Raw genomic sequence first — 27,487 nt, forward strand, 5'->3', positions numbered from 1 at the left:
GCTGTGACAGCTTGCGGCTTCCCAGCTGGGTGCCCACTGTGCATGCGTGAGCCTCACTGCGCATTGTGAATGGTCCTGCACTCTTCTGGGACCTGTCATGTGGGGGGGGGGATACTTCCTCTTTTGGTTGTAGCTGTGCTTTAATAAAAGTAGCAGTGACATTATTACTGGGCTGCACATGGCATGGTTTTGGAGACCAGAGTGGTTAGAGGCACCCAGAAAGTCCACCCCCTACAACCTGCCTACAGAAAACTATGGGGGGGGTGGATACAAGACCGTTGAGCCTGAACGAAAGAGGTCTTAAAAGGTCTCCTCTCCTGTTCCAAACTAACTATACTGTGTGAAAAAGATGTTTATACTTACCTATTTTCAGCCCGCTCTGATCACGTGGTGTGACTCCCCTGTGTCAGACAACTGAGGTTGAAGGGGAGAGGAGGGACTGCCAACAACAGCCAGGCCCTCCTTATGCTTACCTGAGCCCAATCTCAATCCAGCGATGTGTAAAGCAGTGCCTCTCTATGCTCTCTCCCTCCTCACAGGATAGAGAGGCAGCAGTGGGAGCCATTAGCTCCTGCTGCGGTTAATCAAATCCTGTGAGCAGGGAGTGGGGGGTGTGGCCACACCGCGCTGTCTGTGTCTACATAGGCAACATGGCTTAGGATCGAGCCCTTACGAGTGCCCGCATAGAAAGGTATGGGGGCACTTGCCAACTTGCCAAAGAAGTGGAGCCAGAAGCCCTGGTGGGGGATCCCAGATGAGGAGGATCGGGGCTTCTCTGTGCAAAACCACTGCACAGAGCAGGCAAGTATAACATTTTTTTTTTTTAAAGAAGATTTATAATCACTATAAATTACCTGCTATCTGTACTGATCCATCTTCTCCCAAAAGGATATTACCAGCCTTTAAATCCCTGAGAGGAGAAATTAAAAAGAATTGTAATTTTGCACAGAACACTTCTTTCTTATAGACAAAGTTTGCTCTTAGTTAATTGCATTGAAGGAAAAAGTCATCAGTTTCAATATCCTTAGAGCCCAGCTTTCTGCTTGTGACTCACAGAGGAAATAAGATTAAAAAATGTGTTTGGGCTTTGATCTGCATTATTATATTACTTTGCCATGATTCACAGCAGGTCAATCATAACCGAATAAAATAAGCCCAATACCTTGCTTTTATTAATGTCGATTAAAAGCCCTGTTCACTACCCTCATATTTTTCTGAAGATAAAATGCTCAGGGCAAAAATGAAGTTGGTTGAAGAATTCCAGGTATGGATATTATTACCTAGTTATACTGGTCCAGCTTGGGCCAATGTAACTATGCATTTATCATACCAGTGGGACCCCTCTAGAAGCTGGAAATCACTGTAGTAAACACCGCTACTACAGTGATCCCCACTAGCTTCTGGGTCCTGTGTCAAGCAGCTGCCCTGCTGCATTGTGAGCACAGAAGGTCACCTACTCAGCATAAGCACCATTCAGAAATCACTCTGCATTTCCTCAATAAATGCACAGTGGTCTCTGATTGGATGAGGTGAACACTATGCTCTCCACCTACAGGTGAAACTCAAAAAATTAGAATATCGTGCAAAAGTTCATTTATTTCAGTAATGCAACTTAAAAGGTGAAACTAATATATGAGATAGACTCATTACATGCAAAGCAAGATAGTTCAAGACGTGATTTGTCATAATTGTGATGATTATGGCTTACAGCTCATGAAAACCCCAAATCCACAATCTCAGAAAATTAGAATATTGTGAAAAGGTGCAATATTCTCGGCTCAAAGTGTCCCACTCTAATCAGCTAATTAAGCTATAACACCTGCAAAGGGTTCCTGAGCCTTTAAATGGTCTCTCAGTCTGGTTCAGTAGGAATCACAATCATGGGAAAGACTGCTGACCTGACAGTTGTGCAGAAAACCATCATTGACACCCTCCATAAGGAGGGAAAGCCTCAAAAGGTAATTACAAAAGACGTTGGATGTTCCCAAAGTGCTGTATCAAAGCACATTAACAGAAAGTTATGTGGAAGTGAAAAGTGTGGAAGAAAAAGGTGCACAAGCAGCAGGGATGACCACAGCCTGGAGAGGATTGTCAGGAAAAGGCCACTCAAAAGTGTTTTCAAATTCAGCAGGGGATCAAATACTTATTTTCTTCACTGTATGTCTCAGTCCTTGTACCCACAAACTAGTCTGTACAGTAATTACTGTGCGGTAAACAAGAGCCTTACAAACTCCCATAAATTTCAGGACAAAATATAATTTGTAAAAACTCTTCTATTACATATACTTTCTGCCTAAGTCAACCTTACAGAAGAGCACTGAGGGGTGACTTAGCAGTCAGGAGCACGGATATCAGTACCGTATAGACTGCAGGGGTCATCTCCCCTGTTGAAAAATGAACTCTAGACCTCTGATCATCCCCCTGCTAAAATTACCCCCTCACACAACGGATCAGCACCAGATCCACAAGGTACCGCTCTAGGCCTCAGATCAGTCTCCCCCCTTCCAGGGGTTACCCCCCCAGATTTCCCCTTTCAGTACCTGATACAGGTACACAGGGTTTAACCTGAAAGAAACCAATACATTCCTCAAGAATTGATAGGCATTTTAGGTGCACAGGAAGTTAATAGGACACTGGATTTCAGGCATGATAAAAAGGTACTCCTTAAGGTTAGCAGTCAAGACATGCTCAGAAGTAATATCTTTTCAGGTTGTTAATCTTCTTAGAAACTTCTAAGCATCCAAAAGAACATAGCAAACCACAAGACTGTCCTTGAAGGTAGACGCTATACCCCCTGAGGTTACTAATCGGGGGTAAATCCTTGGTGGTATGGAACCAAATGATTGGGGTGTGGGACTGGATCTCTAATTATTATCAAAAAAATTGAATTCTCTGCATTTTTAAACCTGAAATCAAAGTGTAAAAATCTATTTGATGTGTCAAGTAACATTTTCAGTAACTGGACCTGTTCTGATTGCACAAAAACAGAAGCAAAAATCTCATTCTTTGAGATACGTTTGTGTATTTGTAATTTTCCATTATTTAATAAAAAAAAACGATAAAATTCCTATAATCTTTTTTCAGCTGATTTATTCCAAGTTATCCATATATAAAATAAAATTTAAAAAAAGCTATTGTTCTTATGAAGTCGTACTGGTACCTAAACAGGATAGTGAGTAATTTGTCAATCTGGCTAATTGGGTATTCATATCAGTCAATGCAATGGAGGCCTATACCTGTAAATAGAGATGAGCCCAAGTATGTTCAGATCTGGCCCAAACCCAACTGAGCTATACATCCAGAAAGCTGCATGTATACACGTATCTTGTATTTGCATGGCTATGGGGTGTGGAATGGCTCAGCCATGTATGATTGGTTTTGTGCACTGACAGCTTTCTGTGGAAATAGCTTAGGTGGGTTGAGACCAGGATCTGAATATACCTGTCATTTTTGATTGCAAGGAATGTAAAACATCTGCTCCAAAGGCTCGTTGCCACCAACATGGTAAAACATGTGCATCGCTGCAATGTATGGTAGGGCAATGTATGCACATTAATGTTTTGTGGTGCCATTAATTTGAGGAGGCACCCCAATGGACACACTGTAGCACACCACAATGCATGATGTGTGCTCCTGACTCCTAGGCAATATATATATATATATATATATATATATATATATATATAAATACACACACATATATATTTTTTATTCGTTATTAAAATACCAAAAACTATGAAAGTAAAAAGCAACCACTTGCCATTGCAGATATCATTGCTTGATAAGCTATGTAAGACAATACACTAGACTGCTGCTGTTTTTCTAGGACTTCTAAACATGTTAGACTGACATTCTGATTTTTGTTAGCTTCAATACTCTAACCCCTCCATAGCAAGGCAAGTTGGTTTTATTAAAAAGAGTCCACTAATGGCTCTAATGATGGGAGTTAGGATAAAAAATCTAGGCTGCCACTGATGATCTTTCCTTCTGAAAAAGCTAGTTGCTTGGCTGTCATAACCATTCTGTGGATTAAATACTGAACATTTGACTAATAAACTTAGAACAAGTATAGATAGAAGGATTTTTGCCTCTTTTCTTAGACAACTGTTTGCTGCAAGCCTATTCATAGTCAACTGAAACAAATATCCACAGAAGGAGGGCCAGACCAAATACAGTCAGGTCCATAAATATTGGGACATCGACACAATTCTAACATTTTTGACTCTATACACCACCACAATAGGTTTGAAATGAAACGAACAAGATGTGCTTTAACTGCAGACTGTCAGCTTTAATTTGAGGGTATTTACATCCAAATCAGGTAAACGATGTAGGAATAACAACAGTTTGCATATGTGCCTCCCACTTGTTAAGGGACCAAAAGTAATGGGAAAATTGGCTTCTCAGCTGTTCCATGGCCAGGTGTGTGTTATTCCCTCATTATCCCAATTACAATGAGCAGATAAAAGGTCCAGAGTTAATTTCAAGTGTGCTATTTGCATTTGGAATCTGTTGCTGTCAACTCTCAAGATGAGATTCAAAGAGCTGTCACTATCAGTGAAGCAAGCCATCATTAGGCTGAAAAAACAAAACAAACCCATCAGAGAGATAGCAAAAACATAAGGCGTGGCCAAAACAACTGTTTGAAACATTCTTAAAAAGAAGCAACGCACCGGTGAGCTCAGCAACACCAAAAGACCCGGAAGACCACGGAAAACAACTGTGGTGCATGACCGAAGAATTCTGGTGTAGAAAACAACCTTCACAACAGTTGGCCAGATCAAGAACACTCTCCAGTAGGTAGGTGTATGTGTGTCAAAGTCAACAATCAAGAGAAGACTTCACCAGAGTGAATACAGAGGGTTCACCACAAGATGGAAACCATTGGTGAGCCTCAAAAACAGGAAGGCCAAATTAGAGTTTGCCAAACGACATCTAAAAAAGCCTTCACAGTTCTGGAACAACATCCTATGGACAGATGAGACCAAGATCAACTTGTACCAGAGTGATGGGAAGAGAAGAGTATGGAGAAGGAAAGGAACTGCTCATGATCCTAAGCATACCACCTCATCAGTGAAGCATGGTGGTGGTAATGTCTTGGCGTGGGCATGTATGGCTGCCAATGGAACTGGTTCTCTTGTATTTATTGATGATGTGACTGCTGACAAAAGCAGCAGGATGAATTCTGAAGTGTTTCGGGCAATATTATCTGCTCATATTCAGCCAAATGCTTCACAACTCATTGGACGCTTCACAGTGCAGATGGACAATGACCCAAAGCATACTGCAAAAGCAACCAAAGAGTTTTTTAAGGGAAAGAAGTGGAATGTTATGCAATGGCCAAGTCAATCACCTGACCTGAATCCGATTGAGCATGCATTTCACTTGCTGAAGACAAAACTGAAGGGAAAATGCCCCAAGAACAAGCAGGAACTGAAGACAGTTGCAGTAGAGGCCTGGCAGAGCATCACCAGGGATGAAACCCAGCGTCTGGTGATGTCTATGCGTTCCAGACTTCAGGCTGTAATTGACTGCAAAGGATTTGCAACCAAGTATTAAAAAGTGAAAGTTTGATTTATGATTATTATTCTGTCCCATTACTTTTGGTCCCTTAACAAGTGTGAGGCACATATGCAAACTGTTGTAATTCCTACACCGTTCACCTGATTTGGATGTAAATACAAATTAAAGCTGACAGTCTGCAGTTAAAGCACATCTTGTTCGTTTCATTTCAAATCCATTGTGGTGGTGTATAGAGCCAAAAATGTTAGAATTGTGTCGATGTCCCAATATTTATGGACCCGACTGTAGTAAAGGATATTATTGCCTGTAATGATGGCACTATTGGTGACTGACTGATCCAGTTATTTCTTACCCATACAGATGAATAGAGGATACACAAACTTGCACTTAAGTCCATTCAAGTTTTGACTAGATCCTAAGATCTGAAGGAGGGGTCTTTTGATCCCCGAAATGTGTTTGATGTTTTAGGTGTGAACTGTTGAAGCCATTTGGACTATTTGGTGTGGAGCTCCTTCTGGGATTCTTTATTTTAATTGACCTTCTGGGTACCCACTGGAGGGTAGCCCTGCTCTATACGAGCTGCCTAACCAGAGCCAATGAACTCTCTGAATGATTCTTTTCCTTTCACTGCTCTGCACAAACAAGTGTCCAAGTCCCAGGGGCTCGCGGATGTGTCTATTTCAGAAGTATTAAAGACACAGCCAGACACCTAGCACTTTCATGCAGCCCCATATTTCTGTCAGGACCAATGTTCTGTAAGTGAAAGAAAATGGAAGAGCTTCCAAGAAAACATTTCCAAGTCCACCCTCTAATACCATTAAGAATATAAAACTCCATTACACTGAAACTACTTCTGTATTGCATTTACTGTTGGACAAAATCTCTTCTCTCTTTTTTCATTTATGTTCCATTGCTGACTTTGTTGGAACTGTCCCCATGTAACATTTCTTTTCTGTCCTCAATCTTCTGGTTAGAAGGACAGCCAGCATCATACAGCACATTTCCTTTAAGCCCAGCCAGCACAGTGATGAGCTCTCCTCTCTGTCACTCTGCTTTCTCCTCCTATCAGCGTGCTCCTGGCCAGCACCTGAACTGATTGACTCCTTGTGCTGCTTCTTCCTCTCACACTAATACTAGGCTAATACTAGGCCAAATTAGATAGTTACACAGCTTCCATTTTCAGAGCATATTTATTAATGTAATATTAAATTAGTGACTGCTTTGATTTTTATTTACTATAAAAAAAAAATTAAAAGTTGTGAATTAGGACATTTTTTTTAAAAAAAAGTCATCATGGCAATTACCACAAAATCATATAAAAGTCTAGCTCTGTGGGAATGGAATGTGTGGGCATTGCAGTGAATTTGTAATTAAGTCCCTTGGAACCCCAACCAGCATACCTCTGTATATTGTGCTCCAGTCTCAGTGCAAGTCCCTCACTGGAGGTCAGCAAGTGTAGGCAGAAGATACCTCCCAATACACAAATCAACCAGTAATGGAATCAAAGGGCCCTTTACCAGTTCATTTAATTGCACAACTTTGTCTGGCCATTAGTCAAGGATTGGTATAATCTGGGCAAACCGATCTAGTGATCACTCGTGCCAATGATTCAACTCTCAGTCCCACCCAGGGGGATCCAATGTGTCTACTGTTCCCCTAGTTACCCCAGATTTTCTAGTCCTAGAAGAGACTACAACAGAAACAGTATCTTGGTAGCTGAACACTGCATGTCAGCTCTCAGGAGGGTCACTAGCTTCTGCTACCTGGACACACAGGGGCGGACTGACAACTCATGGGGCCCCCGGGCAATAGGGGATCATGCAGCCTCTGTGTCCTTGCCCAAACTCAAAAAAGCCTATGAAAAAGGTACCAGGGGCATCTCATGGGGCCCCCTACTGACCCTGGGCCCTCGGGCAGTGCCCGAGTTTCCAAATGGTCAGTCCCCCCCTGTGGACACAATCCCACAATCATTGGTGAAATGCTGGAGCAGCTTCACATACTACTACACAATCCTTCCTGCTCACAGCACTGGACTTTACATAGGACATGATCATGTAGCCCAGAATGGAGACTGATGATAAAAGCAGAGAGGAGCCCCGCATCAGTGGGATTGATGAGAGAATAGGAAATTATATTATCATAAGACACCCCTAGATAAATGTTCATTCTGCAGTGAAATTCTACAGCAGCACTGTCCCCTGTCACTCTGTGTATAGGAGATTCTGAGATGGACACGGAGTTTTAAATTAAGCAAAAAAAATATTTGTTTTGTTTATAATCTGTCCATTAGTTGTCAGCATCTAACTTCCAGCACTGCAGGTAGGAGAGCTGATTCCCTTACTTTCTGTTACAAAACATATCAAATAAAAATGCCACATTATAAACTCTCCCAAAATGACATTTTTTTGTGAAAGTGAACACCCCATGTTGATCTTATATTATGCCACAATTTTTGGAAATGAAGAAATTTGTTATTATTGAGATATCTAAGGCGAGTTTAGTCTTTAAAAGTCGCCCATTGAAGCCAAGTGCAAGTTTCCTTATTAGTGGAAGAAAGTTCCCTGGAGGATCAAATTACATTGTGTGCTATGGCTGGAAATCATAAATAAAGCAAAAACACTCCCCCTCCCCTCACCCCCCAAAAAAATCCCACAGTTAATAGTGGCACTTAACCCCCTCCTGCAAAAAATAATAAATGCATACATAAATAAACCCACAATCATTGCTGGTAAATTGCATTTTAAACCATCATCAGTGGTCAGCGCAATTTAACCCCTATTTATTTTTCACAATTTTTGTTTCTTTTACTTCATATAGAAAAATAGAGAACCCGGTGGTTATTAAATATCACCAAAAGAAAGCTCTATTTATCTAAAAAATGGTATAAAATTAATTTAGGTACAGTGTTGCGTGATCGGGTAATTGTTAGGCAAACGGATGATGACAGATGATGGTATTGCGGTGGCTAATGCTGCGATTTCTTACGATGCGACCGGCTCAGTGCTGGGTTACACTGCACTACAGCTAGTGGCAGCACTTGTGAGGAGGAGAGACACTGACAACCATCTGCACAGCTTGTTTCCTGCGATTTCTGCGATTTACAGCTTATCATTTGTATTTGTGAATATTATTCACTTATAGATAGATCTGTATATCTAAAACACCTATCTTTCAGCCAACAGGTATCTATAATACCATCAGGATGCCAGAAGGCATTCACGATGCAACTTCCAGGAGGTCGGCCCAGAAGATAGGTCAATCATACCATAATATGTAATATTTCCAACCCTTGTACACTAATCTTTTGGCTACAGACCAGATTGTAATATTTAGGTTATTTAGGCATTATATGTGTAAATAACCCCCTTTCCCTGTCCCAAAAAGACAGCAATAATTACTGTTATAGTGGAAATTTGGGCAAAATATTATAGAATAGTGAAATGTGGGTAAAATATTATGTATGGTGTATTATTACCTTGCTGATCCTGCCATTAGATCCAGAATTCCTCCATCTTCTGTGGCTGCCCAAGCTGTCTTAGAAAAGTGACAGTTGGAAAGCCCCTTGTTCTAATCTTAAAGTGTATATAAAGCCAAACCTTTTGTTACCTTCCAAAAAATATTTTATTAGAAGAAAAAAGGCATATCAAGGCATATACAACTACGGATCGCAGTCCAAGCATAGACACAGTAAATAGACTCTCGTTGCGCAGACGGGTCCAAGATGTAGATTACAGTGCAATCATAGTAGGACAATACATTAGGACAAGTGCATATTACATATCTGCAGATATAAACAGTATATTAGATAAAGTAATATATATAATAATGGATACTGACCCATGTAATAGTGAGCTCTTATGTTGAGAGAGTGTAAAGTGTTGGGTAAGGGTAGCCTTGAAAGGCGTGTATGTTCTGTTTTGTGCATCCGGATCAAGAATGTGTGAGTTACGTAGAAGTAGTTGCGCCTGTAAGAGAATAAATGCTATATTCTGTTGGGGCTAAGTGACTGAGGAGAGTGTATACAAGAAGAAGAATAAAGATAAATCCAAAAGAATAGGACAGTTAGAGAAAGCAATGTGGAGTGGTGTAGTGGGGGCCAAACCTTTTGTTAGTGTTGGATAGAGTATGGAAGGGTTACAACTCTGCCAGGTTATTTTTGATGTTTGTATACCATTGGGGAAATATCCCTTCACTTCCTATCTGAGAGAAGCAATGAGAAGCTAGGAGAATTGTGCCAAAGTGGTCACTTGTATAAATAGCGGGGGAAATTGTCCCAATGGGTGCACAGGCAGCAGTAAAATACTTGGCACAGGGTCTAACGCTTCAACACTCTATACACGACTAAAAGAAAGAAATAGCCTAGAGATACATTTAAGCAAAAATTGAAGTTCTATGTACAAGTGGAGCTAAAAATCAAAAGGGCTCCATAAAGACACCAGGCCTAGTCAGCTTCACTTTAAAGGGTTCACTTTTTCACACAAAAAATGATAAAGTGAACTATTTGACAGCACCCTCCCCACCCCTCCAGTTCTGCTGTACTCAGGGGCAGACTGACAACTCATGGGGCCCCCGGGCAATAGGGGATCATGGGACCCCTGTGTCCTTGCCCAAACTCAAAAAAGCCTATGAAAAAAGGTACCAGGGGCATCTCATGGGGCCCTCTACTGACCCCGGGCCCTCGGGCAGTGCCTGAGTTTCCAAATGGTCAGTCCGTCCCTGGCTGTACCTACAGTCAGGTCCATAAATATTGGGACATGGACACAATTCTAACATTTTTGGCTCTATACACCACCACAATGGATTTGAAATGAAACGAACAATATGAGCTTTAACTGCAGACTGTCAGCTTTAATTTTAGGGCATTTATATCCAAATCAGGTGAACGGTGTAGGAATTACAACAGTTTGCATATGTGCCTCCTACTTGTTAAGGGACCAAAAATAATGGGACAGAATAATAATCATAAATCAAACTTTCACTTTTTAATACTTGGTTGCAAATCCTTTGCAGTCAATTACAGCCTGAAGTCTGGAACGCATAGACATCACCAGATGCTGGGTTTCATCCCTGGTGATGCTCTGCCAGGCCTCTACTGCAACTGTCTTCAGTTCCTGCTTGTTCTTGGGGCATTTTCCCTTCAGTTTTGTCTTCAGCAAGTGAAATGCATGCTCAATCGGATTCAGGTCAGGTGATTGACTTGGCCATTGCATAACATTCCACTTCTTTCCCTTAAAAAACTCTTTGGTTGCTTTTGCAGTATGCTTTGGGTCATTGTCCATCTGCACTGTGAAGCGGCGTCCAATGAGTTGTGAAGCATTTGGCTGAATATGAGCAGATAATATTGCCTGAAACACTTCAGAGTTCATCCGGCTGCTTTTGTCAGCAGTCACAACATCAATAAATACAAGAGAACCAGTTCCATTGGCAGCCATACATGCCCACGCCATGACACTACCACCACCATGCTTCACTGATGAGGTGGTATGCTTAGGATCATGAGCAGTTCCTTTCCTTCTCCATACTCTTCTCTTCCCATCACTCTGGTACAAGTTGATCTCGGTCTCATCTGTCCATAAGATGTTGTTCTAGAACTGTGAAGGCTTTTTTAGATGTCGTTTGGCAAACTCTAATTTGGCCTTCCTGTTTTTGAGGCTCACCAATGGTTTCCATCTTGTGGTGAACCCTCTGTATTCACTCTGGTGAAGTCTTCTCTTGATTGTTGACTTTGACACACATACACCTACCTCCTGGAGAGTGTTCTTGATCTGGCCAACTGTTGTGAAGGGTGTTTTCTTCACCAGGGAAAGAATTCTTTGGTCATCCACCACAGTTGTTTTCCGTGGTCTTCCTGGTCTTTTGGTGTTGCTGAGCTCACCGGTGCCTTCCTTCTTTTTAAGAATGTTCCAAACAGTTGTTTTGGCCACGCCTTATGTTTTTGCTATCTCTCTGATGGGTTTGTTTTGTTTTTTCAGCCTAATGATGGCTTGCTTCACTGATAGTGACAGCTCTTTGGATCTCATCTTGAGAGTTGACAGCAACAGATTCCAAATGCAAATAGCATACTTGAAATGAACTCTGGACCTTTTATCTGCTCATTGTAATTGGGATAATGAGGGAATAACACACACCTGGCCATGGAACAGTTGAGAAGCCAATTGTCCCATTACTTTTGGTCCCTTAACAAGTGGGAGGCACATATGCAAACTGTTGTAATTCCTACACCGTTCACCTGATTTGGATGTAAATACCCTCAAATTGAAGCTGAAAGTCTGCAGTTAAAGCACATCTTGTTCGTTTTATTTAAAATCCATTGTGGTGGCGTATAGAGCCAAAAATGTTAGAATTGTGACGATGTCCCAATATTTATGGACCTGGCTGTATTTGGTCTGGCCCTCCTTCTGTGGATATTTGTTTCAGTTGACTATGAATAGGCTTGCAGCAAACAGTTGTCTAAGAAAAGAGGCAAACATCCTTCTATCTATACTTGTTCTAAGTTTATTAGTCAAATGTTCAGTATTTAATCCACAGAATGGTTATGACAGCCAAGCAACTAGCTTTTTCAGAAGGAAAGATCATCAGTGGCAGCCTAGATTTTTTATCCTAACTCCCATCATTAGAGCCATTAGTGGACTCTTTTTAATAAAACCAACTTGCCTGGCTATGGAGGGGTCAGTAGGAGGCACATATGCAAACTGTTGTAAGTCCTACACCGTTCACCTGATTTGGATGTAAATACCCTCAAATTAAATCTGACAGTCTGCAGTTAAAGCACATCTTGTTCGTTTCATTTCAAATCCATTGTGGTGGTGTATAGAGCCAAAAATGATAGAATTGTGTCCATGTCCCAATATTTATGGACCTGACTGTATATTCTACCCGTTCCAGCACATTAAAACATCACTACATTGAGGCACACATTGGAAGGGACATGGCAGGTATGCTTTACTCAGTAGTGGCCACATGACTATGCTGACCAATGACAATGTCTTCTTTGTTCTGGGACACAGTTCTGAAAGAAAGAAGACTTAAAGAATTCCCATTGATCAGTGAGGGCTCATAAGATTACAAGTTCACTTTTAGTCGTATCCAAACCCAAGAACAAAAATTATATATATTGCGGCCTAACAGTCCTTGCATGTGGTGAATGCATTTGTTTTTTTCAAACCTTTTCAGACCTTATTTTCAAATGGTGATGCTGCCGTTACCACACTTCCTGTCCTAGGGTGACAACAATCACCCACTGTACTGAATCTATGGAGCACCCCAGAACAGAAACTGTGTTATAACTACAATACCTTGCAAAATTTCTAGGAGGATTAGGATCAGAGGATAGTAGGGAGGTAGTGATTGGCAGAATATAAAATACAGGGACACAGTATGGGAATAATATTTGGAGTTCACAGCAAACATGGGTATGGTTACATTGTTCTGAAAATTGGTTATAGCTTAAAGGGGTGTGGTTAGAGTCTGAGCCCACCCATAGTATACAACGCACACATTTGCCTGTCCTTGTACCCATAAACTAGTCTGTAATTACTGTGCCATACACAGCAGTCTTACAAACCCATTTAAACTCTGGACAAAAAAAAAAGTATTTTATTACATATACTTTCCACCCAAGCCTACCTTATAGAAGAACACTGGGAGGTGACTTAGCAGTCAGGAGTACAGCTATCAAACTATACAAATTACCCATTCAGACCTCAAATCAGCTCCCCCCCCTTTTCTAAAAGTTACCCCTTCAGACCTCTCCTTTCAGTACCTGGTGCAGGTGCATGGGGTTAAACCTGAAAGACCAGTACATGCCTCAGGAATTGGTAGGCATCTTTAAGTGCACAGGAAGTTAACAGCTCACTAGATTTCTGGCAGGATCAATAGGCTTTTTTTTTTTTTGCAGTAATGGGACTGATGTAACAAAAACACTTTCAAAAGGTATATTCAAAAGAGCAATGAAGCAAAAAGCAGAGATTTATTGTTAGGATTAGGATAGGGCATGTGCAGACGTAATGTCTTTTTAGCTTGTTAATCATCCCAATGCCAACATCTGCCATTGTTAACTGCTCAGCATCCTAAAGAACACATCAAACCACAGGACTGTCTTTGAAGGTAGACACTAAACCACTTAAGGATAATAACTAGGGGTATCCATACTCCTCATTGGCATGGAACCAAACGGTGGGGGTGTAGGACTGGATCTCTCAATAATAAAAAAAAAATGAAACAGTATTATCTACTTTATTAAACCTGAAATCAAAGTGGAGAAATCTAGTTGATGTGTCAGAGGTCAAGAAGTTACATTGTCAGTAACTGGACCCCGGTTCCATGTTCTGACTGCACAAAAACAACAGCAAAATTCTCCCTATTTCAGATAAGTTTGTGTATTTGTGATTTGCCATTATTTAAAAGGAGAAATATGGGGTTAATAAAAAAAATAAACACACATACTCACTTCAACTTCTCATATCGGCTCTAAGCTCAAGAACTGAATGATCACATAACAGCTGATTACTCAGTTCTTGGTCTGCTCTGAGTAGAGAGCAGTGATTGTCAGTCGCCGCTCTCCGCTCTAATCCCCCAGCGCTCACTGGAGCACCGGGCTAGAGAGGGGTGGTTCCAGCTAGCACCCGCTATCTGCTACGTGCTGAGAGAGGGAGCCAGCTGTAAGTCAGGCAACTGGGTGGATCCCAAAAATATGGCTAGGATCCTTCCAGGGCCTGGAGCTGTCAGCTGAGAGTGGGCCATAGCCCTAGGGTCACAGGCTCATGGTTCAGCCGCTTATGATTGCCATTGTGCAGTGACATCTTCCTGGTGGGATAGCTCAGGTACGTTTGGACCTGGATCCAAACACACCTAAACTCATTCTTAATTTTAAAGAAGGCAAGAACAAGGGCCAACGGCTCATTGACACCAACATGGCAAAACATGTGCGTCACTGCAATGTATGGTAGTGCACCTTACATACATTAATGCACTGCGGTGCCATTCATTTTGAATGGCAACCCAACGCACACACTGCAGTGCACCATAGTGCCCTAATGTCCTAGCCAATCCATCATTTAAAAAAATAAACAATACATATATATATATTTTTTTTATTGGTTAATAAAGTACCAAAACTATCCCACTTGGTTTACTATGAAACTTGATAGGCTGTATGCTAAACTGTTGCTGTATTTCATGGGAGTACAATTTAAACGATAAGTTCATTTTTTTTTCCAAATTAATGCAGATTTTTTTGAAGGTAAAAAAATGTGTATAAATGTGTTTATTTTTCCTTTTAGCCTGTAAAGCATTGCACTACTGATCAGCAGATCACTGGTGCCATGCAGCTCTCCAGCAGATTGTCAGTTTAAGCTGTGTACTCGTATCTCATATGAGCAGTTTAACACTGATAGGACGACTGAATGAACTACCACAGCCCTGTTGTAGTTCACTGAGATCTACAAGCCGACATCTGCAAAGGATGTCAGTACTTGTAGTTCATTCATTCACAGAAACACTGTGAATGACAAGGCTGTGTGGGCAGAGCCCCGCAAAGCCTCCAAAACTGACAGCTAGTGCGGGGAACCGTACTGCTGTCATGGGGGGGGGATCAGGCAGTGACTGCAACAGTGGGAACATGTTACATTTTGCACCCTAAAAGCAGGTAGAACATGTAACATTCCCAAAGGTGAACTTATCCTTTAAAGGAAACCTCTTATGACAGAAAATATTCAGGATGCTATTCCTTCTATTCTATCGTCTTCTTCTAAAAGTTAGTTATTTGGCTGACATTCTGATTTTTTTATCTTCAATACTCTGACCCCAAAACAAGTATAGAGATAAGCAATTCTGCCTTCTTCCTGGATTCCATGTCTTGTATGTGTCGGCAAGAAAGCCAATTGTGAGTATGCAGTTGTACAAGCACCCTGGGAATGGCGCTTCAAAAATTTATTTTTAATTTTATACTTCTAGAAATTCGTGAGCAAACGCTGTATAAAAAAAGATACTCTCTTTTACAGGCATGGCTTATTTGATTCAATTTACTCCACATCATACAGTGTTCACTTGCCAAAATAGAAAATATTTTAACATACCTGTGAATTTGACCATTTCTATGAAGATAATCTAAGCCTTCCAAAACCTCTTTAAGTATTGTTGCAATAATTGATTCCTCTAACACCCCACTCTTGTGTTCCCCTCTTCCAACAACGTGCTTTATTATATCCAGCATTGAACCTAAAAAGAAAGGCAATTCTAATAAGAATGAAATTGCTCAAAAATCCTTTTACTACAGACAAGCCACCAATTGCAGGGAACTGAAGTAATATAGAAGACGTGTACCTTAATGGAACACATTCAAAATCCATAAAGAGAAAATCACTATTTATCGAGGTTTTCACACAAGAAAGTCACACAACTTTCACACAAGATTTTTTTTTTACACTAAAACAATGATAAATACAACCCAAGCATGCATATCCAGACATCATTAAAAGGTCCCTCCAATAAAAAGTGAACAGTAATCTGTTAAATTGAGATCCATTTTTAAAAACTATCTTTGCTGCAGTAAACTATCATATTTAATCAAATGTTGCTTGAAGAAAGTTTTGCCATAGAAGATTCTTCATACTTACCTCTCCAGCGAGCATCGAGTTGGTACAGATATTTAATAGTGTTTACTCTTTCTACTTGGGTTGCATCGATACCGGTATCAGTGCCGATATTAAGCATTTGCAGGAGTACTTGTACTTGTGCAAATGCTACCATACCTAAAACCGATACGTTTGCCGTGCAATTTGAGCCCATACAAAATTAAAAAGCTCAAGTCGAACTGCAAAGAATCACATGAGATTTGAACAGGAATGCGATGCGATTCCTGTCTGAATCACATGTGGTTTTTCCCACAATACAAGAGAGGAGAGGGAGGGGGGAGAGAGAGGTGCCAAGCCAAAAGTATAGCAATGTTTATTCAATAGTGTAGCAATGTTTATTCAATAAAAGTTAAAATGAGACAGTATTGCACTCAAAGACATCACTGGTAACGGGCATAAAACAAGCACAGTGTGGAGCCCCCAGTCCAAAGTTCAGTACCCACTAGAACCGCTGGTGAAAGTGTTTTGAAGCCGAAGCAGGAATCCAGGAGATGGGAGATGCCGTGGGAGACTGAATCTGTCAAAGGAGCTGTCTGAGATGCCCAGAATGCTGTGGCCAATCAGAATGCTGATGAAGAAGGCATGGTTTGACCTTCAAAACATGTTCTGATTGGCCACAGTCCTCTAGTGATTGAACTTCAGGTGGCCATAGAAACCCTTTTTTAACGCAATGTGACTCTCAGACATGATTTGGGCTGTTTAGGGCTCCATTGGCGCAATAACTGCTTCCTTTAACAAAGATACTCCCTACATCACAAAGACAGTTTCTGACTTTCAAGAATCTGTTCAACTATCCACCTTCTGAAAATACTAGTTCCTTGGCTGTCATATTGATCAAGGGCTGACACACAACTATCTATATCAGGTCTTCTACGATCATCTTGATTTCAACTGTCACATACTTGTTTTAGGTCAAAGACTCAAAGTAGATACAACCAGGCAACTAGAATGTTCAGATGGACATCAAAAGGGGATTAAACTCAGCCTCTCATCAACCTGGCCACCTTTATCCTTGCATATACGTATATAATGAAAATGTATAAGAAATAGAAACCACTGAAGTCCACACGTAAAATCTTGCTGTTGGGAGATTTTCCCTCACTTTCTAACAGGTGAAACTATGGTCATCAAGACAGTACCGTAGACAAAATTTCTACAACAGAGCCCTGGATAACAGTAAATTCTGACGGGGGATCTAACCACTCCCCCTACCAACTATCCAAAACTTTTTTAAAAATTCAACAATGCCTTGACCTTAGCAATTCAGGCCCAACTCTAGTGAGCTACCCTTTCATTTCCCTTCCCCACCTACCTTTTTCTCCTAGGACCCCTTCCTCCTCACTTCTCTTTCCACTTATCTCCCATTACGGTATTAGTTTTCCTAAGAACCCTTTCCATCTTCTCCCTCTCCAGATATTTCTTTCTCTGACTTCCCCACAAGTCTTTACTTTCTCCTATGTTGAAGAGAGGCCCACCATCCAGGCTACCTCATTTGCTAGGTTTTTCTATCCCCTATTTCCTGATCCTGAGACTAAGTGTCCCCAGGATTATTATACCTGCAAAATTTTAACATTTTCCTGTACTACTGTGTTAGTTACATGCTAGCTAGGTCTTCTTCTATACTGTTGGACTGGGACTGGATGTCTCTGACAATGTTCTTTCTGTCACCATTTTGGTTGTCAAGAAAGAACACCCTCATAGATATTGGTCCTGAGCCTTGTTAAAGTGGTTGTAAACCTCAGACAGGTAATCTGAACAAACAAATATTTCTATAGGGTTTACTTGCCTCTCTTCAAAGCACTATGGGGCTGATTTACTAAAGGCAAATAGACTGTGCACTCTGCAACAGCAGTTGCTCCAGAGTTTAGTAAATGAGCAGAAGCTTTGCTGACCTCCATCATCCAAGCATGTGGGAGCAAAAATGATTTTTTTTTTATTTCCCTTGCATGTGATTGGGTAGTCTTTGCAAAGCAAAGGTTTACCTCATTTACTAAGCTCTGGAGCAATCGTACTTGCAGAGTGCACAGTCTATTTACCGTACCTTTACTAAATCAACCCCTAAGTGGCATTTCTCTCTGCTGTCTAGTTCCTCTATTATCAGTATGAGTCTCTTCTGACAAGTTTTCCTGACAGGACAAGAGCTAAAAATGTGATTGACAGCTACAGCTCTCTTCCTGTAAGCTGTGTGGAGGGGGGTATCTCTGCCCTCCAATCAGCTCTCAGAGTTCTCCTCACTGAGCTCTGCAGTGTGTAATTTCAGCTCTCCGCCCCTTTTTTCTGAACGCTCAGACAAGCTTTATAAATTCAGCACTTAGAATGGATGCAGAAAAGAGAAGACTGCAGATAAACAGGTAGAACTTATGTAGGAGGATTTGTTTCATATTTGTGTATCACCTGAGCCCAGTCAGTATGGTATATGTAAGGATTCACAACCCCTTTAAGCCTAAGTTTTGGTGTTTGTACTATGCAATATTTCTATTATCTCTGTTGGTTTGCAATAAATGAATGTATATCTGTTAAAAATGTCAATAAACATTACAAAAAAAGGTTGGATATTTAAATTATTTCAAAAATGCAATTAGTATAAGTACGTTAGATTGTATGCTGCATCAGGCTAGTCAGACAGGCATAGCTCTAAATTTCTTGCTCAGCCTTACCTGCACTTTCTTGCCTCCGGCACATTCCTATTAGTCAGTGAGGCTAGTCACCATAGTGGCAGGCTAAATAGAACACATGGGAGTGCAGAACATAGTGGCAAGCACCAACACTACCCAGAAGTGTCATAGCTTTGCCTGTCAGATCTAGCTAGTGAAGATCTTGGCCATGTCAAGAAGGTTTTGTAGGCTGCTGCATGAATGTGTACCTCTAAGTGTATGTCCTTTATACTTCCAGCAGCTTTTTTAAAAATTATTATTTAGATGGCTTATGGAGTTATTTACAAAAAATTGGAGCGTGCAAACTCTGGTGCAGCTCTGCACAGAAACCAATCAGCTTCCAGGTTATTTTGTCAAAGCTTAACCCCTTGACGCCGAGCGCACGCAAATATACAGCCTCCGGGCCTTGACGCCGAGCGGGCGCATATTTGTGTGCAATTAGAAAATACATATGTGCTGAGAGCGTGCGCCCTGCGTGCTCCCAGCACATATGTCCATGACTCACGGAAAGGTCCCGATCTCCCCTTTCGATCGGGACCTTTTCCAATCATGTGACCGCCGTGATGGTGAATCACGGCGGTCACATGACCCTAAAACCCCCGCCTGCCTCCTGGCTTCTGAAACTCTTAAAGGGCTGGGAGGGGCCGGCGCAAAGGGGTTAATTGAACAAGCTGAAGTTAGAAGCGTATTGGCTACCATGCAAAGCTGCACCAGTTTCTGAGTACTCCAGTTTTAGTAAATCTCCCCCATAGTTTCTTCAAGCAACCTTGATAATCATGAATGTAAATATAGCATAATGTATTATAGGTGAGAAAGCCTGCTGCAATACTAGCTCATCAGAATTTTTGCCAGTTGACATACATGTTGACATACATGACATTTACATTACCTCCACTTAGTAACTTCATAACCAGCCACAGCTCCTCCTTCACCACAAATGAGGTATAATAGGTTACAACGTTGGGGTGACTGCACTGACTCATGGCTTGTATCTCTTTCTGTAAAGGAAACATATCATTGGAGGTTAGTCATATATAATAGACTGAACGAAAAGCAATGACAGAGCTCAATGCATTGTACAAAGGTGAGCGATATAAACTATGGACATGATACAATGAAAGCACAAGAGGAGGTTTTCTTTGGTGAAAAACAGTATGAAAAATACAGGCAGCTGAAGATATCTGCACATTTATTTATTATTATTTTTTATTACAGGTACTTACAGGTGAAACTCGAAAAATTAGAATATCGTGCAAAAGTTCATTTATTTCAGTAATGGAACTTAAAAGGTGAAACTAATATATGAGATAGACTCATTACATGCAAAGCAAGATAGTTCAAGCCGTGATTTGTCATAATTGTGATGATTATGGCTTACAGATCATGAAAACCCCAAATCCACAATCTCAGAAAATTAGAATATTGTGAAAAGGTGCAATATTCTAGGCTCAAAGTGTCCCACTCTAATCAGCTAATTAAGCCATAACACCTGCAAAGGGTTCCTGAGCCTTTAAATGGTCTCTCAGTCTGGTTCAGTAGGAATCACAATCATGGGAAAGACTGCTGACCTGACAGTTGTGCAGAAAACCATCATTGACACCTTCCATAAGGAGGGAAAGCCTCAAAAGGTAATTGCAAAATAAGTTGGATGTTCCCAAAGTGCTGTATCAAAGCACATTAATAGAAAGTTATGTGGAAGAGAAAAGTGTGGAAGAAAAAGGTGCACAAGCAGCAGGGATGACGGCAGCCTGGAAAGGATTGTCAAGAAAAGGCCATTCAAAAGTGTTGGGGACTTTCACAAGGAGTGGACTGAGGCTGGAGTCAGTGCATCAAGAGCCACCACACACAGACGGATACTGGACATGGGCTTCAAATGTCGTATTCCTCTTGTCAAGCCACTCCTGAACAACAAACAACGTCAGAAGCGTCTTACCTGGGCTAAAGAAAAACAGACCTGGTCTGTTGCTCAGTGGTCCAAAGTCCTCTTTTCTGATGAGAACAACTTTTGCATCTCATTTGGAAACCAAGGACCCAGAGTATGGAGGAAGAATGGAGAGGCACACACCGCAAGATGCTTGAAGTCCAGTGTGAAGTTTCCATAGTCTGTGTTGATTTGGGGAGCCATGTCATCTGCTGGTGTTGGTCCACTGTGCTTCATTAAGTCCAGGGTCAGCGCAGCCGTCTACCAGGAGATTTTGGAGCACTTCATGCTTCCTTCCGCAGATGAGCTTTATGGGGATGCTGACTTCATTTTCCAGCAGGACTTGGCACCTGCCCACACTGCCAAAAGCACCAAAACCTGGTTCAATGACTGTGGGATTACTGTGCTTGATTGGCCAGCAAACTCGCCTGACCTGAACCCCATAGAGAATCTATGGGGCATTGCCAGGAGAAAGATGAGAGACATGAGACTGAACAATGCAGAAGAGCAGAAGACAGCTATTGAAGCATTCTGGTCTTCCATAACACCTCAACAGCGCCACAGGCTGATAGCTTCCATGCCACGCCGCATTGAGGCAGTAATTGCTGCAAAAGGGGCCCAAACCAAGTACTGAGTACATATGCATGCTTATACTTTGCAGAGGTCCGATATTGTTCTATGTACAATCCTTGTTTTATTGATTGCATGTAATATTCTAATTTTCTGAGATTGTGGATTTGGGGTTTTCATGAGCTTTAAGCCATAATCATCACAATTATGTCAAATCACGGCTTGAACTATCTTGCTTTGCATGTAATGAGTCTATCTCATGTATTAGTTTCACCTTTTAAGTTGCATTACTGAAATAAATGAACTTTTGCACGATATTCTAATTTTTCACCTGCATATATTGTGCATTCACATCAGTCCCTAACCCTCAAGGGGTGTACAATCTAAGGTCCCTAACTTACATTCATACATACACATACTAGGGCCAATTTAGACAGGATCCAATTAACCTTCCAGCATGTCTTTGGAGTGTGGGAGGAAACCGGAGTACCCCGAGGAAACCCACGCAGGCACAGGGAGAACATGCAAACTCCAGGCCGGTGGTGCCATGGTTGGGATTCAAACCAACAACTCTAATACTGCCAGGCGGAAGTGCTAACCATTTAGCCACTGTGCTGCCCATTTGCCTATTCACAATCAGGATTTCACAGATATTTTGCTGGTATGTACCCTGCACAACTCTTTGCAAATCTCCCTGATTTCTAAGCAGTACCTGCTACTATCTGCCAATCGGGGGAGTTCCCCTCTATTGTATCTAGCCACTGCACATAGACTGAGATGGGATCTCTAGGAGCTGGGATCTTCCTACCAGAGTCTCCAAAAGAGCCGAGACAAACTAATGGGCAGCAAGCAGCCATCCACTAAATACTGAAATATATTCCTCAAACTGGAACGTCTCGCTAAAGTAAAGCTTTATTTAGTCAAATATGGAAAGTTCCATTGCTGAACTGCTTCTGATAATGCTAGTCCTCTGGCTATGGCACTCCTTATACTAAAATACTTTATGACTTACTGGCCCAAGGGTGTGCAGAAAAAGAAAATCAGAGCTGGAAAGCTGGATGCCTGCCCCTTCAATCTGCTAGAAATGTTAACCTCCCTGGCGGTATGATTATTTCCGATTTTTGGTGCTGAAAGCGGTACCATTTTTTTGCATGGAAATATGTAGTTTTTTTAATCTAGGCCTGTAATTTAGGAATAACTCACTGAAATCTGTCCGAACAAGAGTCTAGTAAACATTCCGGATATGATAAAACTTGAAACACAAAATCATAAATTATAATTTAATAATCATAAAAAATAATAATATAATAATAATAAATTTAATTCAATAATGTAATCAAACCAAAAACACTGAAATTTGAAATACAGAGGCAAATTCGCACATCGCTGAGCAAAGTCGCAAAATCGTTTTCAGTGTCTGATGACGAATTTCCCCACAAATCATTATCACTCAATTCTGCAAGTGGTTCTGATTTACTATCGCTGTTCTCTAGCCGGTCTAAAACCGCTTTTGACATAAAGGGACGCTTTTTGGACGCCATGGACTTTTCTAAGTTTCCAGGCAGAAAGAACAGTCAAAATGTAGGCAGGGCACAGGACAAAGCAGTAGGGACAAAATGTATGTGAAATGGGTTGAAACAGCAATGTTTTACTATATAATAATCATTTTTAAAAAAATGAAATTTATTAAAAATTTCAAATTTGCCGCCGGTTCCGGCGCCCATACGTCCCGACATCACAGGGACCGGAACACGGAAGCCGGATGCCGACATCGGCCGGAGGAGATGGCCGGGGACGCTGCAGGGGACACATCGCGGGAGCGAAGGACAAGGTAAGCGCTGCAGGGACTCCCTGAGCAACACCGCATGGTAAGCCCGAGCGTAGCTCGGGGTTACCGCTTGTGGTACTGAAATTTTACCCCGAGCTACACTCGGGAATACTGCCAGGGAGGTTAAAGCAGAGTTCTACTCACTCTGTAAAAAAATAAAAGTCAGCAGCTACAAAAACTGTAGCTGCTGACTTTTAAAAAACAGCCACTTACCTGTTCCATGATTCCGCGTTGCCCCCGCCGCAGCCCGTTTCACCAGCCGTCCTGTATTCCAGGCATCGGTATCTTCAGTGTGGGCAGCTTGCACGAGTAGTGCTGGCCCTGTAGTCTTCTGGGACCTGTCAGGTGTCCCACAAGACTACGGGGAGGGAGGGCAGGAGGCCTAGGCGATCGCAGCAGAAGTGGGAGCAGGTTCCTGTCAAAATCGGGTACCCACTCCCCACCCCCCGCTCCCCAAAGGTGCCAATCCTTAATGGGGAGCGGGGGACCAATCTTTAAAGCGGAACTTCCCCTTTTGGGTAGAACCCCGCTTTAAGGTGGTTGTAAACCACAGACATGAAATATGAACAAAGAATATTCTTCTATACTGTGTACTTTTCTCAAAAAAGAGCACTAAGTGTCATTTCTGTCTGCTGCTTCGTTCACCTGCTACCAGCATGTCACTTATGACACATTTTTCAGACACCAAGAGAAAAATGGTGACAGGGGAGGGACCTCCAGCAGATTAACAGCCTCAGTTCTGTTCCTGTGAGCTGTGGGGAGGTGGGTGTGTTTTTCCCTACAATCAGCTCTCAGAATTCTTCTCACTGAGCCTTGCAGTGTGTAATTTCAGCTCTCCGCCCCTTTTTCTGACAGCCCAGAAAAGCTGTAAAAATTCTGGATTTGAACAGATGTAGAGAAGAGAATACTGCAGATAGACAGGTACAACTTATGTAGGAGGATTTGTTTCATCTCTGTGTGTATCACCTGAGGCCAGTCACTTCAGTAGGTATCGCTAAAGGTTTACAGCCACTTTAACGTTGGATATTTGGGGTTTTTTTATAATAAGAGTCCCTTTTACATATACACTGGGTGCGACATGTCATGTGACTCGCAAATCGCATGCCAAGTCGCACCCTATTGTCCACAATGACAGTGGTCATATCGGTGCGGTTCCGACTTGGTCGGAGCCGCACTGATTTCTAAAGTATTACATGCACTACTTTTGGTGCAATTCGCATAGACATCTCTGTCAGGTGTCTTACAAATCACACCTGAAATCGGCATGTTTCCCGACTCTAAATTGTGAGACTTCACTGTAAGTCACACGATTTCAAAGCCGGGCTTGATTTGACCGGGGTGTAAATCAAGCCAAAACTGTTTCTAGTTTTGATAAGACCTGTTGGGTGTTTATTGTTATCCTTGGCTCTGTTAGAGAGATTTACCCTCATTTCCTGTCTGGCTGACAACAGTTTCATAAGACAGGAAGTAAAGGAAATTCTCCAACAGCAACACATACAAAAAACGAAACTTTTATTTTATTTTATTTTTTTTTTCAGTTTTGCAATCCAACAACCTAGTACACAATCCACACCAGATATAAAAAGAAAAAAGAAAAAAAGGTTCTAGCTTGCACAATTCAACTAGTGTTAGTACAATGGAAAGCTGGAGTGTTGCGTTGGGCATCTGAAGATTATAGAGAAGGGCATGTCTTTGTTGCTGTTGGAGACTTCCCTTCACTTTCTGTATAGTAAAACTTTAGCCGGATAGGAAGTGAGGGTAATTCTCTCTGTGTTCTGGATATGAGTAAAAACCTGACAGGGGTTCCAACACTTCACTAATTGATACAAAACTAAGAATACAAAAGTTTGGGGTTTTGGCTGAACATACTCTTTTAGGACAGACAGGTCAGCATAACAAGTAGGCAGCTACCATTTACAGAGTCAGGCGGGGTTATTTACTAAAAGTGGAGAGTGCTAAATCTGGTGCAGTTCTGCAGAGAAACCAATCAGCATCCAGGTTTTATTGTCAAAGTTTAATTGAACAAGCTGAAATTAGACGCTGATTGGCTACCATGCACAGCTGAACCAGATTCCGAGTGCTCCAGTCTTAGTAAATCTCTCCCATAGAGTCCAGTTAGGCTGCCTACCATTTGCACAGTATGAGGACACAACAAATGAGGTAATTCCATCCTCACAATGTGGACTTTGTGCTTACAAATAAAGAAAAAAAGTATCCAAAGAATGAATCCATCCATAGTGACTATTCCCCAAACAGCACAGAAGAATCTGGTTAGCTGTATTAGGGCTCATGTACACTGCAGCTGATAAATTCACGTTCAGGAGCTTCTAAACGCAAACGCTCATAAACGCGGTATGCAAACGCAGCTAAACAGATGGTTTTTTAATCTACGTTTTTCAGCAGTTTCCATCGTTCTGAAGTGTCCCGTGTACATGGGGCCTTAGACAGAAACAATTTCAATATACATACATCATCTTAGGGCTCATGTACAAGGGACACTTCTGAACGATGGAAACTGCTGAAAAACGTAGATTAAAAAATGTCTGTTTAGCCGCGTTTATGAGTGTTTACGTTTAGAAGCATTTTTAAAAGATAACCTCAGGAGACCTTCCCAAATGCCCAGAATGCACTGAAAAATAGTAAAAAATTAACTATTTCAGACACTGTGAGAGGAATAGAGAGAGCAGAAGCAGAGAGAGCAGTATGTGTTGAGATGACCTGTCTTTTCTGGTTGTATTCACTATGGATCCCATCATTAGCATAATGCGGCACGTTCTACCATTTTTTTCTTCACGCAAAACCTGGAACTGACTGCGCTGGTGTACTGGGTGCATTTGAATACATGGAGAACGCTTTGCATGCATTTATGATGATGAAAAAAAGCTCTGGACAGCATCTGGACATGGAACAGTTAAAAAACGCTTCTAAACGCAAACGCTTCTAAGCGCGGTTAACCGCCAGTAAAATCTACTCCTGAACGCAAGTTTGGTGCGTTCAAAAAAACGACTGTAAACTCAACTGCCTGTAAATGACATAGTGTACATGGACACATAGGAAAACATTAGGGAGAGTTCAGGGGCTGCTGAAAAAAAGCAGAACAGCTCCTGAACGTGAGTTTATCAGCTGCAGTGTACATGAGCCCTAATTGTTGTAACATATGTCAGTAAGCAGACTTATGCAGGCCATACATGGGTCGAATTGCAAACAATTTTTTGTCTGAAAATCGAAAACGTTGTTCGCACGGTAATCCGATGGTGCCATTGAAAATCGGTCAACCAAGTCATAAAGTGGGCAGCACAGTGGCTAAATGGTTAGCACTTCCGCCTGGCAGTACTCGGGTCGCTGGTTCTAATCCCAGACACAGTACCACCTGCTTGGAGTTTGCATGTTCTCCCTTGTGCGGGTTTCCTCCGGGTACTCCGGTTTCCTCCCACACTTCAAAGACATGCTGGTAGGTGAATTGGTTCTTGTCTAAATTGGCCCTAGTATGTGAATGTAAGTTAGGGACCTTAGATTGTACGCCCCTTGAGGGTTAGGGACTGATGTGAATGTACAATATATATGTAAAGCGCTGTGTAAATTGACAGCGCTATATAAGTACCTGAAATAAATAATAAATAATAAGTTCACCCCATATAACAGGCAAAACTTCTGTTCCTTCCAGGTCACGGCTCATATGCATATTCTTTTCAGAAAAACGATTGTACGATTTGACCATCGAGTCAAAATTGGTCATTTTTCAAAAATTTTCCAACATGCCCGATCACCAAAAAGGGGAGGAACCACGAACATCGGCCGGTGCCATTGACCCACTAACAAAGTGAAAATCGGCCGATTATTCTTAGGTACGATTTTTGGACGAAAAATCGGTTGAATTTCGACCCATGTATGGTCGGCATTAGTAAATATGGTAATAATTTCTGTCCAGTTACACTGACCTCACTCTGCGATCTATCTGCCTCACTGATGGTCTATTTTTAATTTGCACAGTCATCATTTCACACACAAATCCTGCTTTCTGGACTCTGTTCAAGGTTTTCTTGTGGTCCTTCAAACAAGATTCCAAATCAAGGTCCACTCTGTGTCTGCCTTCAGGGTTTGTTTTGGCAGCCCAGTGAATGCTGTGACAGAACAATGAACATCTCTTGGCCTCCATTCAACTTCCTATTTCCCATCGCAGTAACATGCTGAGGCTGGAAACTCTCACTGTCGATTTATTGCAGCTATATCCAAATGGAAATATTTCAGGGCTCTTCTTTTCTCAATGCAGAATTACAAAGAAAATCTGATCAATTAACCCTTAACGCGGCAGGGTGTTTAAAAAAAGAAGAAAAAAAAATCTTCAAGACAATGACAT

At 41.5% G+C, this 27,487-nt stretch overlaps 1 protein-coding gene across 1 annotated transcript in view; it reads right to left on the bottom strand.

Annotated features, from left to right (window-relative positions):
- STK39 (serine/threonine kinase 39) overlaps positions 1-27,487 on the bottom strand; it is a 466,349-nt gene that overhangs the window by 320,110 nt on the left and 118,752 nt on the right. The window contains exons 3-5 of the mRNA XM_089660286.1: positions 19,701-19,809; positions 15,600-15,741; positions 855-910 (exon numbers count right to left, since the gene is read on the bottom strand). Coding sequence (XP_089516412.1) covers positions 855-910; positions 15,600-15,741; positions 19,701-19,809 — 307 coding nt within the window. The remainder of the gene's footprint in view (positions 1-854; positions 911-15,599; positions 15,742-19,700; positions 19,810-27,487) is intronic.

The sequence above is a fragment of the Staurois parvus genome, unplaced genomic scaffold (genome assembly GCF_062004578.1).
Source record: "Staurois parvus isolate SC_StPar_1 unplaced genomic scaffold, SC_StPar_1.0 ptg000031l, whole genome shotgun sequence".
In the NCBI taxonomy this organism is placed as follows: domain Eukaryota; kingdom Metazoa; phylum Chordata; class Amphibia; order Anura; family Ranidae; genus Staurois; species Staurois parvus.